We start from the raw sequence: 15,169 nt of genomic DNA, 5'->3' as shown, positions 1-15,169 counted from the left end.
GTGTGGAGTGGCCATATCCATCATTGGCATGCAGCCCTCAGTGGGTTGGCCAAAGGTTATTATTTTGTAATTGGGTGTAGTGGTCCAGGGTCTCGGGGGGTCTTAGACCCCTTACTTTTTTTGGAGCAGGGTCCCAGTCAGGTTCCTATGTCTCCAGCATTCTACAAGCCAATCAGCATGAAAAGAGAGTGTGTTAGTCACTGGGAAGAATCTTCTAACATGGTCCTTGTCCTTTCCTGCTGATTGGAGGCAATCAGAGTGAAAGGAGGTGAGTCAGCCACTGAGAAAACTCTTTTCAGTAGCGAATATTCCCCCCCTTCATGCTTATTGGCTTCTAGAGACATCTGTTGTGGGAGAAGGAATTAACAAGGATCTCATTCTCGACCCAGCAGGAAAAAGAGAGACCCTGCACTTCTGAATTTGCCTCTACACTATTGTGTGTAATACTGGCCACCGAACAGCAGAATGTTCTCTTGGCAGTCAGTTAAGCATGCAACAAGCAGAAGCATGAAATGCACCAAAGTTCCTGTTTGTCATAGCTGGATTAAGAGACAGAATTACTTGCTTTAGCTAATCCTTATTTACTTAGCTTATTTACACTTTTGTGTTTTCCTCAAACTGCTCATAATAGCACTACAATTATTTCTTCCCAAAAGGTTTCAATTTCTAACAAACAGATCCAGAACTTTCCCAATGCAGAAGTAGGCACAGTTTTTAAAGGAGAGAATTAACATTCTTCCTACATCAAGTGAAATAGCACTTTTAGAGTAGCAAGTAGTGGCAGACACCATATAAATAGATGTAGTTTCTTCTCTACGATTTTTTCACTTAGGCAGTTCTATAAGGTGTGCTCAGCAGTTATTATTTTATTTATTTATTAAATTTATTAGTCGCCCATCTGGCTGGTTGTCCAGCCACTCTGGGCAACGTACAAGATAAAAAAACAATACATTAAAACGTTAAAATTTAAAACCATAACAGTAAAAACCTAACCCACCCCAAAAGCCTGCCTGAAGAGCCAGGTCTTCAAGGCCCGACGGAAGCTCATCATAGAAGGGGCATGGCGGAGATCATTTGGGAGAGAGTTCCACAGGGTGGGGGCCACTATTGAAAAAGCCCTCTCTCTAGTCCTCACCAGTCTAGCTGTTTTAACCGGTGGGATCGAGAGAAGGTCTTCTGAGGCTGATCTTGTTGAGCAGCATCCCTGACGATGCTGGAGGCGCTCCTTCAGATAGACTGGGCTAAAACCGTGTAGGGTTTTAAAGGTCAAAACCAACACCTTGAATTGGGCCCGGTAAACAACCGGTAGCCAGTGCAACTCCTTCAGCACTGGAGTGATGTGATCTTGCCGGCGGCTGTCTTTAATCAGACGAGCTGCCGCATTCTGTACCAGTTACAGCTTCCGGACCGTTTTCAAGGGTAACCCCACGTAGAGCGCATTACAGTAGTGTAGGCGAGAGGTGACCAGGGCATGTACTACCGGTGGGAGCAGATGGTTGGGAAGGTAGGGGCACAGCCTCCGTATCAGATGGAGTTGATACAGCGCTGCCCGGCTCACAGCCGAGACTTGAGCCTCCATGGACAGCTGGGAGTCAAGAATGACCCCCAGGCTGCGGACCTGGTCTTTCAGGGGCAATCGTACTCCATTGAGCACCAGGTCCGCATCCCCCAGCCTTCCCTTGTCTCCCACAAACAGTACCTCAGTTTTGTCAGGGTTTAGCTTCAGCTTATTCCTTCCCATCCAGCCACTCACCGACTCCAGGCACTTGGACAGGGTTTCTACAGCCAACCTCGGTGAAGATTTAAATGAGAGATAGAGCTGCGTGTCATCTGCATACTGATGACATTGCAGCCCAAATCTCCTGATGATTGCCCCCAGCGGCTTTAAATAGATGTTGAACAGCATCGGGGAGAGGATGGAACCCTGTGGCACCCCACAAGTGAGAGGCCAAGGATCCGAGACCTCATCCTCCAATGCCACTCTTTGGTACCTACCAGAGAGGAAGGAATGGAACCACTGCAATACAGTGCCCCCCATGCCTAACCTCTTCAGGCGGTCCAGGAGGATAACGTGGTCAATGGTATCAAAAGCCGCTGAGAGATCAAGGAGGACAAGGAAGGTGCATTTGCCCCTATCCCACGCCCTCCTCATATCATCTACCAAGGCGACCAAGGCTGTTTCAGTCCCATGTCCAGGCCTGAAGCCCGATTGAAATGGATCCAGATAATCCGCATCCTCCAAGTGCGCTTGCAACTGCTTTGCCACCACCCGCTCAACCGCCTTGCCTAAGAATGGCAAATTTGAGACTGGGCGAAAGTTGTTCAGATCTTGGGGATCCAAGGAGGGCTTCTTTAAGATTGGTTTTATTACTGCCTCCTTGAGCGCTGATGGCATTACTCCCTCTTCGAGAGATGTATTTACCACCATCTTGATCCCCTCACTCAGTCTATCTTTGCAGCTCATAATGAGCCACGATGGGCAAGGATCGAGTAAGCAAGTGGTTGGCTTTAAGGTTGAAAGCACCTTGTCCACTTCATCAGATGGAAGAAGCTGGAACCGATCCCACACCACCAGAGCACCACTGATCACCTCTGGCTCACTCACTGTGTCCACAGCGCATGGAATACCACTCTTAATACAATCGATTTTCTCCGCAAAGTGTTTAGCAAACTCGTCACAGGAGGCCTTAGCATGTTCCATTGGTTCCGGAGCAACTGGACCGACCAGGCTCTGGACCACTTGGAACAGACTCCTGGGACAGCACTCTGCAGATGCAATAGAGGCAGCATAAAAATCTGTTTTTGCTGCCCTTATTGCCACATGATAGGCTGCCGCAGCCGCTCTAACATGTGTCCGATCGTCGTCAGAGCGAGATTTCCACCACCGGTGCTCTAGCCGTCTCACCTCCCACCTCAGAATTCGCAACCGTGGGGTGAACCATGGTACCGTCTGAGCTCTATTCAGGGGGAGAGGGCATTTCAGAGCCACCTGGTCTAATGCCCCGGCAATTGCGGCATTCCACCCCTCCACCAGGGTCCCAGCCGAGTGGCTGTGTGCATGCTCCAGAGAATCCCCAAGCGCATTCAGGAATCCATCAGGATCCATCAGACGCCTGGGGTGGACCATCTTAATAGGTCCTCCACCCCCACAGAGGGTTTGTGGCACCGAAAAGTCTATCCTCACCAAGTAGTGGTCTGACCATGACAAGGGGGTGATGGATGTACCCCCAATTTTCAGATCACTCCCCTCCTCTCCCAAAACAAATACAAGGTCGAGTGCATGACCGGCTACATGGGTGGGCCCCATTGTAATAAGGTGCAGCTCCCAGGAAGCCATGGTTTCCATGAAGTCCCAAGGCACCCTGGTAAGGATGGCCTCTGAATGTACATTGAAGTCCCCCAATACCAGCAGGTTTGGGGACTGTACACGCACAGCCGAGACCACCTCCAGCACCTCAGCCAGGGAGTCCGTTGTGCAGCAGGGTGGGCGGTACACGAGCAGAATCCCTAGATTGCCCTTTGGGCCCAACCTCCGGTACATTCAGTCTGCCACCTTGGTCTCACAGAGAGGAGGTCTGGTGAGAACCAGGGACCTTCGGTAAATAATCGCCACTCCCCCTCCCCGACTACCGACCCTCGGCTGCTGTGCATACGAGAACCCAGCTGGACACATGGCCGCAAGGATAGGAGCAGCAGCCTCTATATGTCATAAAAACAATGAGTCTTGTAGCACCTTAAAGAGTTTATTATGACATAGGTTTTATTTTCATGGACTAAAGGCCATTTCATCAGATGCATGAAACTGTGTGCATCTGAAGTAAATTCCAGTCCACAAAAGCTTATGCCATAAGAAAGATAGTTTTAAGATGCCACAAGACTCTTTGTTGGTTTTTCTGCAACATAGTAACATGGTTACCCCGATGGAAATAGTATAATTGTTTATCCCAGGAATAAGCTGGTGGCTTGGGGGTTGCATGCATTTAATGCTACATTTCTCTTTTGGAGTTTTACATATAATATACTCCAGCTATGCCTGAGCGGATGTGGTTCTATAATTGTAAAGTCCTTACTGCTAGATGGTGCCTGATAGCAGGGGCTATCCCTGATTTACTGTATTTTATATAATGTAGTTGCAGAGTGAAATAGTATGGATGTATAAATGTAATAGAAAGGCTTAGAAGTCAATGAAAAAAAGCTCATTTTTAAAAAAAATTTAATATTTCACAGAATAGTGGTTATTTTTGCAATTTCATGTGGTTATGTGCAGACCAAAACTATTCTCCACAATTTGATGACATTTACACATTAACAAGGGGAAATAAACATAGAAGATACAGTTTTTATAGCATCAAGACCCAGTAAACTCTCTTGTAAAGATTTTGAAAGCTAACCAGGTCTTCCACAATCTATTCTAGAATAGGAATGATTAGCTGTTTTCGGATGTAACACTCAACTATGGTTTTGGGTGCTGTGTAAAAGCATATAAGAAGAACTCTGCTGGATGAGATCAAAGGTTTATCTAGTCTAGCATCCTGTTTCCTCAGTGGCCAACCAGATACCTATGGGAAGCACACAAATAGGACATGAGCAGAGCACAATAGCACTGCCCCATTATTGTTCCCCAACAAATGATATTCAGAGGGGGCACACTGCTTCTGCTCCTGGAAATGAATGAGCCTTGAACTTCTGCACTCCCCCTGTGTTCTCCTCCTCTGGTGCAGTTGCAAGGAAGAAATTGGAAGCATTTGCTACTGTTTTCAACTAAACCATGTTTTTTTCCCCTTATGTTCAGACTGGGACAAACTGTTTTAACTATGGTTTGTTCAAACATGCCAACTTCAAACCATAGTTTATTTGAACAAGCCAGGGTTGTAAATCATAGTTAAAACCAACCAGTTAGCTGAGGGGATAAAGAAGTCAAGGAAATGTAGGTAATAATATGGCAATAAAACACCTGATAAATATTCATGATGTTTGAAGGCTGTACACTTTCCTCCCATAGCCTGAAAAATCAGACCTATATGCAAAAGACTAGCCTTTGCACAAATTTAATCATACATGTGCTTGAGTATCATCAGCTTGCACTGACAGTAGCATTTCTGAATGGTGGATTCCATAGGAAGATGGACTGCAATTATTTTTAAGCCAAGTACTCTATATTTTCTTTAAAAACAGGTGAATCAAAGCAGCAGAATCAACTTAGGGTAATTTCAGATGGCAGCATGAAGCCCCACTTTATTGCAAATACTAGAGCAGCCTTTCCCAACTAGGTGTCCTCCAGATGTTTGGACTACCACTCCCATCTTCTCTGACCTTGCTGAGTGCGGCTGATGGGAGTTATAGTCCAAAATAACTGAAGGGCATCATGTTGGGGAAGGCCACTCTCGAGCAACAGCTGAACAGAACACAATGGCCATTAAGAAACTGCACCAAGTAATTTTCAGGAAGCCTGGAAATATTGCTGACCATTTCCCATAACTAATGCATAAATTAGAAAATTAGGTACATAGCATATAAACAACTAATGACTGGGCAGTGATTTTACATTTTTAGGCTTCCTTGTGCAAGACTTTAGCATCAAATAAGATAACTCAAGTACATTTAAGAGCATACATACGCCTGACACAGCCAGCATGAAAATAGTAAATACAGTTTTCTCAGTGGGTCGAGAAATAAAACAGTCTACTGTATTTGGGCAAGGAAAATCAGTACATTTCACTACAACAGGCATATTGTACCCTCCGTACATGTAATAAAATATGTACATGAAGGTAGCTTCAAAGATAATTCGGAAGAAGAGGCTGCTGGTGTATGTCCACCATAGGGGCCCCTCGATGTGAACCTTTTGGCTTTTCAGCTTTTCAATGTCGATTTTCTCTCCATGTCGGTATTTCCGTTTCTTCTCATTCCTTCTGTAGGCAACATGCATCGCCACCAAAAGTGCGGGAGTGGAGACAAAGATAAGTTGGAGAGCCCAAAGTCTAATGTGAGAAACTGGGAAATATTCATCATAGCAGACATTTTTACATCCAGGTTGTAGAGTGTTACAAGTAAAATCTTGCTGCTCATCTCCCCAGACGTTTTCCGCAGCAACCACAAGAATCATGACACGGAAGATAAAGAGGACAGTGAGCCATATTTTCCCAATACCCGTTGAGTGTTTGTTTACACCTCCTAAGATGGACTGGAGTGCTGCCCAGTTCATAGCTGTTTGTATGTTCTTCAGCCTATTAAGACAAAAAAGTGATTAATTATTGTGTTCCTTAATAAATATTTTGAACAAGAGTTCCATCTGCAGAGAGTTCGTTTGACATGGAACTATGTAGAAAGCACATAGTGACTTTATTCAGCTAGGAATTATGAGTAATTGATGCCCTGTTATTAGTTCCAGCATATTCTTCTATTCTGCTTCTACAGAAAGAATGCTATAGGAAGGTGTTGTTGTTAAAGACTAGTTAGATTACTATCAATTTGGAAAAACTGGCAATTTCTACTTCATTTCTTCTCCATACCTTTTTCCAACTGGCAAGCTAAGAAAATACCTAGCATTTACAAGGTGACTTATGATGGACTTACTTACAGTATCACTGCAGCATTGGTCTTTGTAACTTTTCCAATTTGCCTGATTGAAAAAAAACATGGGGCCTTATACAAAGTCAGCCTATAAGGAACCAGAAATTTTAGAATGTGAGGTAAAAGCTGCTCTTAAAATACTTGGAAGAAACAAATCACCAGGAATAGATCGCATACCAACAGAGTTGCTGCAAGTTACTGAGATTGAATCTGTCCAAATTTTGACAAAAATTTGTTAAGAAATATGGAAAACGAAACAATGGCCCACAGACTGGAAGCATTCAATATACATCCCAATTCCAAAGAAAGGGGATCCCAGGGAATGCAGTAATTATAGAACTATTGCCTTAATATCCCATGCAAGTTCTGAAAGGCCACCGCTAACAAGTAATGCTCAAGATTCTACAACAAAGGCTCTTACCATATATGGAGTGAGAAATGCCCAGACATCCAAGCTGGATTTAGAAAGTGAAGAGGCACCAGAGATCATATCGCAAATATACGGATAATGGAAAGGACCAAGGAATTTCAGAAGAAAATCACCCTGTGCTTTATAGATTACAGTGGGGCCCCACTCATACAGTGGGTTATGTTTTGGACCCCCGCTGGAAAGCGCAAAGTGCTGAAAAGCGGAACTCATTGGATAAAATGGTGCGCGATGCCCAAAAACCACTGTAAAAGCGGAACAAGCACCATATGAGTGGGGCTTTAGTCTAATTGCGTCTAATTGAAACCGCCGCATTAGCAAAGTGCCATAAAGCAAAGCGCCGTAAAGCGGGGCCCTACTGTATAGCAAAGCCTTTGACTGTGTAGATCATGAAAAACTATGGAATGCTTTAAAAGAAATGGGGGTGCCACAGCATCTGAGTGTCCTGATGCACAACCTATACTCTGGACAACAGGCTACTGTAAGGGCAGAATATGGAGAAACCGATTGGTTCCCAATCGGAAAGGGTGTGAGACAGGGGTGTATTTTATCACCCTACGTTTAATCTATACGCAGAAGATGAAGGAGGTGTGAAAACTGGATGAAGAAATATCAGTAATTTAAGATATGCAGATGATACCATACTACTAGCAGAAACCGGTAATGATTTGAAACGAATGCTGATGAAAGTTAAAGAGGAAAACACAAAAGCAGGACTACAGTTGAACGTCAAAAAGACTAAGGTAATGATAACAGAAGATTGATGTAATTTTAAAGTCAACAATGAGGACATTGAACTTGTCAAGGATTATCAATACCCCGGCACAGTCATTAAGGCTAGGACTGGGGAGGGTAGCTGTGAGAAAACTAGAAAAGGTCCTCAAATACAAAGATGTATCACTGAACACCAAAGTTGGGATCATTGAGACCATGGTATTCTTGATCTCTATGTATGGATGTGAAAGTTGGACAGTGAAAAAAGTGGATAAGAGAAAAATCAACTCATTTGAAATGTGTTGGAGGAGAGCTTTGCAGATACCATGGACCGCAAAAAAGACAAATAATTGGGTGTTAGAACAAATTAAAACAGAGCTATCACTAGAAGCTAAAATGATGAAACTGAGGTTATCATACTTTGGACACATCATGAAAAGACATGATTCACTAGAAAAGGCAATAATGCTGGGAAAAACAGAAGGGAGTAGAAAAAGAGGAAGGCCAAGCAAGAGATGGATTGATTCCATAAAGGAAACCACAGCCCTGAACATACAAGATCAGAACAGGATGGTTTATAACAAATGGGGGTCGCTGCTTCATAGGGTCGCCATAAGTCTTCATGTGTATAAAATTATGCATGGCATTGAGAAAGTGGATAGAGAAAAGTTTTTCTCCCTCTCTCATAATACTAGAACTCGTGGACATTCAAAGAAGCTGAATGTTGGAAGATTCAGGACAGACAAAAGGAAGTACTTCTTTATTCTGTGCATAGTTAAACTATGGAATTTGCTCCCACAAGACGCAGTAAGCTTGGATGGCTTTAAAAGAAGATTAGACATATTCATGGAGGACAGGGCTATCAATGGCTACTAGCCATGATGGCTGTGCTCTGCCACCCTAGTCAGAGGCAGTATGTTTCTGAAAACCAGTTGCCGGAAGCCTCAGGAGGGGAGAGTGTTCTTGCACTCAGGTCCTGCTTGCGGGCTTCCCCCAGGCACCTGGTTGGCCACTGTGAGAACAGGATGCTGGACTAGATGGGCCACTGGCCCGATCCAGCAGGCTCTTCTTATGTTCTTATGAAATTGTCTTGAAGGGACATAAAACACACACACTGACTGGCAGGGGTCTTTCCCAGACCTTCCTGGAAATGCCACAAACTGACCCTGGGACCTTCTGCATACATGTCTGGTACTTTACCACTGAGCCAAAATCTCTCAAGGAAACCACCCAATTCTAATCTTGAGCTTTTCCCGTGTATTATCTTTGCATGACTTGGCCATTGTACTCCATGCTCTGGTAACGTCCATATTGGATTATTACAACATACTCTATGTGGGGCTGCCATTGAATACAACTCAGAACTCAACTGGTCCAAAGTTCAACAGCCAGATTACTGTCTGGGGTTCTATTTATAACTCACATAACCCATATTTTAAAACAGCTGCACTAGATGCCAGTTCATTTCTATGCCCAAGTCAAGGTGCTCACTTTAGTGTTTAGATCCCTATGTAACTCAGATATGTTACCAAATATCTAAAGGACTGCCCTACAGACCCTCTTGGATTTTAAGATTGGCAGAAAGAGCCCTTTTGGCAGTCCCCCATCACTCACAGCTTTTTTGTGAGGGGGTGTTAGCAGTCTGGGACAGGCTATTCTGTCAATATTAGCCATTCTCTGCTCTTAGGGCAAATCTAAACCACAAATATAAACAGATTTAATAATGATTCTCTGTCCTCAGATAATCCTGGATAGTTGTTCTGTGATGCAAGGATAGAGATTTGTAAAAGCACCCTCAACAAATCTTAATTGCCAGGATTCTTGCCATTGTAGTTTAAAAAAAAAAACTCTGATATAATTTTAGTGTAGATATGTCTGTATTCTACTTTGTGTCAAATGACACGTCTAGATGTGTTTCTGGTGACCCTAGATCCTTCTAAATTATTTTTATATGCTAGTAATCTAACTTTTGGTTAATTAAATTCAAGGTCATTTTTAACCTTTTCATTTTCATTGAGGATGTTTGAATGCTTGTGTTGACAACTCATCAACAGAAATTAATCCAAATGAATGTATTCAATTATGTATCTTGCCTCTCCTAAGAGTTTGTCTACACATGTAGGCATACTGTGTTGGCATAGTACTATACAAGCAAAGAATGTGGTTTAGTAAAGCCTTAACAAGCAAGGCCAAGCTGCCTTGCAAGATGCACAAATCTCCAGCATGTTATAACATGAACCTTTGACGTGATAGCTTTGATTACACATACTAACCCTAAGAAAAAGAGAGATCATGTCATAGATTTATATTATTTTGATGAGGTGAAGAACTTGAGAATCACGATGAAAGTACTCTTGAAAGATGGATAAAATTCTTTCATTTCTTTCTAATCATTCCTCCCCATAGGATTTGTTTTAAAAACTGTACAGATTTATTTGTTTCAAGTACATAATTTATACTGTACTTAACTATAACCAGTTCTCAGGGTGGCTTATGCAAGAAACCACACCAAAATTTATGACCACAAATCAAAAACACTTCTGCTAACCTATTGCATAAGATCAAAACGTTTAAAATATTATTTTAATTCATACAAAACATTCATCATCAACAACAAAACCAGGAAAAATATCAAGAGTTTTGCTCTTCTATTACATCGATCAGTTTTTGTCAATACAGCAAAATGAAATCTGACAAATATTAAATTCTACCTATTGGTATAACTGGTCTAGAATCTTAAAGTTGTATCCAACTAAGACATAAGACTGACTAAGTTATACTCAGAGTAGACCCATTGAAATTAATGAACCCAAGTTAGTCATGCCCATTGATTTCAATGAGTCTATTCTGAGTAAGACTGACACCTTAGCTATGAAGATTAAGGTTTCAATCCTATACAAATTTACATGGGATTAAACCTAATTGAACTCAATGGAGCTAGCTTTTTAGTAACATAGGATTCCTCTGTAAAACAGCAGTCCTATACACACTGGGCACAAACCAGTGGAAGATAGTGCCATACAAGTCACACTGAAATGAATCAGTACTGAGCAACAGTACTAAGGCTTTCTTCCACAGCTTCTACCCATTTCAACAGAGCTTGTGCCAGGACATTTCCTGGATTGAGCCTACTGACAGCACAGCCCCATGTATGTCTACTCAAAAGTGGCATTGATTTCAGTTGGGGCTCGCTCTCAGGTAAGTGTGTATTGGCAACTGGAAGCTTTACCAAAATGAAAAGAAATTTGACTAAATATTTCAAAATTGATGTGTTCATGTTCTCATTTCATCTGCCATTTTAGAAGCCTTAAAGTACATATTATTATTATTATTATTTTACTATAAATGTGAAAAATTAAATCTTGCAACTGTAGCATCCCTTAAGCAGAAGTCTGCATCTACATAGATGACTGTCAGTGAAAGAGGGCAAATGGTTATCCAAGAATCTGCATCAAATTCATTGTTTCATCCACTGCATAGAGAAGTTATATCACCAGCATTAAGGATGCCATTCGTTGTGCATAACCTGTTATACATTCTATGTTATACAATTTTCCCTCCCTGTATAACACGTGTGGGGCAATTTTTGCTCTCCAGATGTTGCTGAACTACAACTCCCATCATCCTTAGTCATTGACCATGCTGGCTGGGAGTTGTAGTTCAGCAACCTCTGGAGGACCAACGTTTCCCCACACCTGCTGTATAGAATACAAATGGTTAACATACAGAAATCACAGAATGGTTTTCCATCTTTATATCTCATCTTGCTTCTGTTTCTCTTCAGTGGTATTATTTCCACTGGAATAATATGAACAAAAAGAATAGAAAAATGTGTAAACACAAGAACACAACAGCATCTGACATTTTAATTAAAAAATTAACTGCAACTGTGAGGCTTTTCTAAACTGGAGAAGGTTTTTATGTGTTTTCATTTCAGAGATCATCATCTTGCCCAGAGGAAGAAAATGGATGTTCCTTGTTCCGTGAGAATTTTGCTGGCAAGAGGAAAGTTACTTTTCATGACTTACTATAAGGAAAGTTGTTGAAGCATTTTGATCTTTTAGTCACCAAAGGAACAATTTATTCATTGAACCACTAATTGCCTTGGAGGAAGCTAATTAAAAGAAATATATATCCCAAACATTCACTGAACAGTGAGTGAAAACAATCCTAAGCTACTTAAATCCATTTATTTTAATGGGTCTTCTCTGAGTATGACTAACATTGGATATCACCCTTAATCTTTAAGGTGCCACAGGCCTTCTTGAAAAACTGGTCTTCCTTCATTTTTGTAACAAGATTTCATTTTTATAATAAGATTTCTTAGAAAATTAAAATAAGCATCTTGCAGGACAAATCCCTCTCGTTCTCCACATTTTCTGGTAATACCAGAAAGCAGCAATATGAACATTATTTAATATTTGAACTTATGAAACTTACATTTGTGTGCAGGGTAGTGGTGGAAATAACAGTCTTAAAAATTTGAACGGGAGAGGGGGAAACCTGTCAAAAGCTATGCAATTCATCTCAGCATAAAAGTTATTTTTTGTTTAAAAATTTGACATTACCCTCCTCCCCAGTGACACAACTTCAGCAGACAATATTTGTTTATAAGTTCTTATAATATTGTTTCACTGTAATGATGGGGCTGGACTTCACAGCTGGTTAGTAGAAGCCAACACTTTGTTACCAAATGGAAATGAACTGCCTTCAAGTCGATCCCAATTTATGGCAACCCTATGAATAGGGTTTTCATGGTAAGCGGTATTCAGAGGTGGTTTACCATTGCCTCCCTCTGAGGCTGAGAGGCAGTGACTTGCCCAAGGTCACCCAGTGCGCTTCATGGCTGTGTGGGGATTCGAACCCTGTTCTCCCAGGTAGTAGTCCAACACTCTAACAACTTCCACAGCCCAGCCATAAATTGTAGACCTTTCAAGAGAAACCCCCCCTTTCCCTAGTAGAACCTAAGCATTGGGGACCCACTTAAGAATCTGGATTATAGCCAAAATCCTGGCAAAAGAATGACAGAAACATCCCAGAGCTGAAGTGCATATCACAAGAATGATGGGGGTGAGGTGGGGAAGGAAGTCAAGGAGAGATACTTCGTCCCCCAACTGTGTCTATGCATATCTGCCCCCTCTTTCTCACGTACGCTCACTTCTCTCTCTTGCCCCATGCCCCAACCCAGACTTTCTCTAGCACCGCATTGCATACAGATGTTCCTTTAATTTGAATCCCTAGCAGAAATCCAGATTCCTTTTAGAACGAGAGACCGACCCCTTTCACATGTCCCAATTAATTTGCTGCTCCCATAGACGTGTCCCCAAACACACCAACATCTGGACTCTTCTGGCATGTGCTTTGCTAATTTTCCTCATAGATCTGTAAAGCGCACACTAATCATATTTAACTCAATCCTTCTCCACCCTCTTCAAGCACCAGGCGTACACATTTCTCTTCATATGCTCTGGAACTTTTTCATTCCACCGCTGCCACCTCCTCTTTTAAAAAGATAAGTAATCCCCCCCCTTTCATCCTAGGGAGAGAGCATCGCCCCAGCAGCAGCAGCAGCCCCATCACCTTTCTCAGCTCCGCGCGGGCGAGGAAACCTGTTGGCTGTCACAAACCAGCTGCGCACCCCGGGGAAGGCTTCTTCCGTTGGGCTCGGTTTCACCTTCTTGGCTCGGTCCAGAGACGGGGCGACTGGTCCCAGCCTACCTAGCTTCGTCGCCGCCTTGGCAGCTTTACGGTAAGCTCCTTCCTCCCTGTTCACCTGTAATGACTCTTTAGCGACGCCTTCGCCAGGCGCTGCGGGAAGAAAAGAGGCGGGAAGAGACTCTGTGAAAGAAAGGCGTCTCTTTAGGAAGGTCTCGCGTTTCGCCTCTCCTCTCATGGACTGAGACGCCCAGTGGGTAGTCTTAGAGGCTACTATATGAGCCCTTTATGAGCAGAGGATTTTAGCCCGGGAATAATGTCAGCGCTGAAGAAATGGCGTGAAGCTACCTGACTCCTTCGCGCTCTGACATGGTAGCTCAGCAGAATTTCCACTTCCTTCTTTATTGCTTCCTAGCAGGGGTCCTGCGTCTTTAGCAGCAGGACAGGCAGCAACCCAAGGGTTTCATCTTTCCCCTGCATGGTGGTATAGTGATGGGGAAAGCTTCTGTTGATGAAATCCTGTCGCCTGCCACAGTGCTATTAAGACTGTGGCATACTGCTTACACCTATCTCACATGGATTGTTAAGGAGAAAGGGAGGCGAGCATGTGTGTTGCCCTAAGATGGGGAACCCAAGGCCCTCCAGATGTTGTGGGATCCCAACTCTCATCAGCCCCAGACACAGAGCTTGGAAAAGTTACTTTTTTGAACTACAACTCCCATCAGCCCCAGCCAGCATGGCCACTGGATTGGGCTGATGGGAGTTGTAGTTCAAAAAAGTAACTTTTCCAAGCTCTGCCCAGACAGAATGGCCAGTGGTCAGATCAGGGGTGATGGGAGCTGTAGTCCAACAACATCTGAAGGGCCTTGGGTTCCCCATCTTGGGCTCCCCTACCCTAAGGTTCTTGGAGGAAGGGTGGGCAAAAAATAAATTAAATAAGAACAGCGGCTGCAGAGCTCCGCTATTTAAAAAGGCAGGCAGTCCCAAGTAGTGCAGGCTATGTTGGAATATGTGGTTCAACTCCAACTTGTGGGTTGGGTCTGCATGGGGTTAAAAAGGGTAGCTAGAGAGGAGACTGTGATGCGTCCTTCCCTGGCTCTCCCTGTCAGGTTCCTACCTGCTCGTGGTTACTGCCTGTCTCTAGGCACCACCAGGGACTCCACCAGTCCGGACCGCTCTCTCTTATGGTTTCTCTCCCCGCTCTAGCACAGATCTCAACAGATCCCCCTGCTAGGCAACCACCAGTAACGTCCCAATACTAGTATTCCCAGAGACTCTGAATACTGGTATTGTTATTCTCTTCACCGCTGCCACCATTTGTTACAGTTCCCCTTCAGCCTTGGTCATTACCTTACCCTCCCTTCTGGTCTGTGAAACCCCAGCCAAGGATCAGGCCTTTGGTAAACCAAATTAAGTATTTATTACAGATAACAAAGCTAACAAGATTAACAAGATTTCTTCTTAAGGCACATAAGCATATGGTTTTATTCAATACTAATCCGAACTCCACCTCCCTCCTGGCAAACAACTCTCTAAACCCCACCAACCAACCCACTCAGTTCTCTTCTCCCCCCCCCCGATTCCACTCTCACTCTTCCTTTTATACATTCAGCCATTTTAAACACTCAGCCAATCATCTCGCATTCTACTGCCCATTCACTCCCCCTCCTCTTTCACTCCACTTACCATGTATCTTCTAAAACATCAACACTTACCATATATACATTAATATAGGAACAACACAGAGACCTCCTGATTGCTAGGCTAATACCTATCCTTTGATCTCCTGCTGTCTCTCCC

At 43.2% G+C, this 15,169-nt stretch overlaps 1 protein-coding gene across 1 annotated transcript; it reads right to left on the bottom strand.

The window, feature by feature from the left end:
- Positions 1–4,227: 4,227 nt before the first annotated feature.
- LOC133385483 (gap junction beta-2 protein-like) lies at positions 4,228–13,608 on the bottom strand. Its single transcript, XM_061628594.1, has 2 exons — positions 13,295–13,608; positions 4,228–6,227 (listed from the first exon to the last, which is right to left on the bottom strand). Exon 2 carries the CDS (start codon positions 6,203–6,205, stop codon positions 5,522–5,524), a length of 684 nt encoding a protein of 227 aa, XP_061484578.1. The 5' UTR covers positions 6,206–6,227; positions 13,295–13,608; the 3' UTR covers positions 4,228–5,521.
- Between the last annotated feature and the right edge of the window lie 1,561 nt (positions 13,609–15,169).

The sequence above is a fragment of the Rhineura floridana genome, chromosome 5, assembly GCF_030035675.1.
Source record: "Rhineura floridana isolate rRhiFlo1 chromosome 5, rRhiFlo1.hap2, whole genome shotgun sequence".
Lineage (NCBI taxonomy): Eukaryota > Metazoa > Chordata > Lepidosauria > Squamata > Rhineuridae > Rhineura > Rhineura floridana.
The sequence above is the reverse complement of the archived record's forward strand: the minus strand, read 5'-3'. Positions and strand labels throughout refer to the sequence as shown.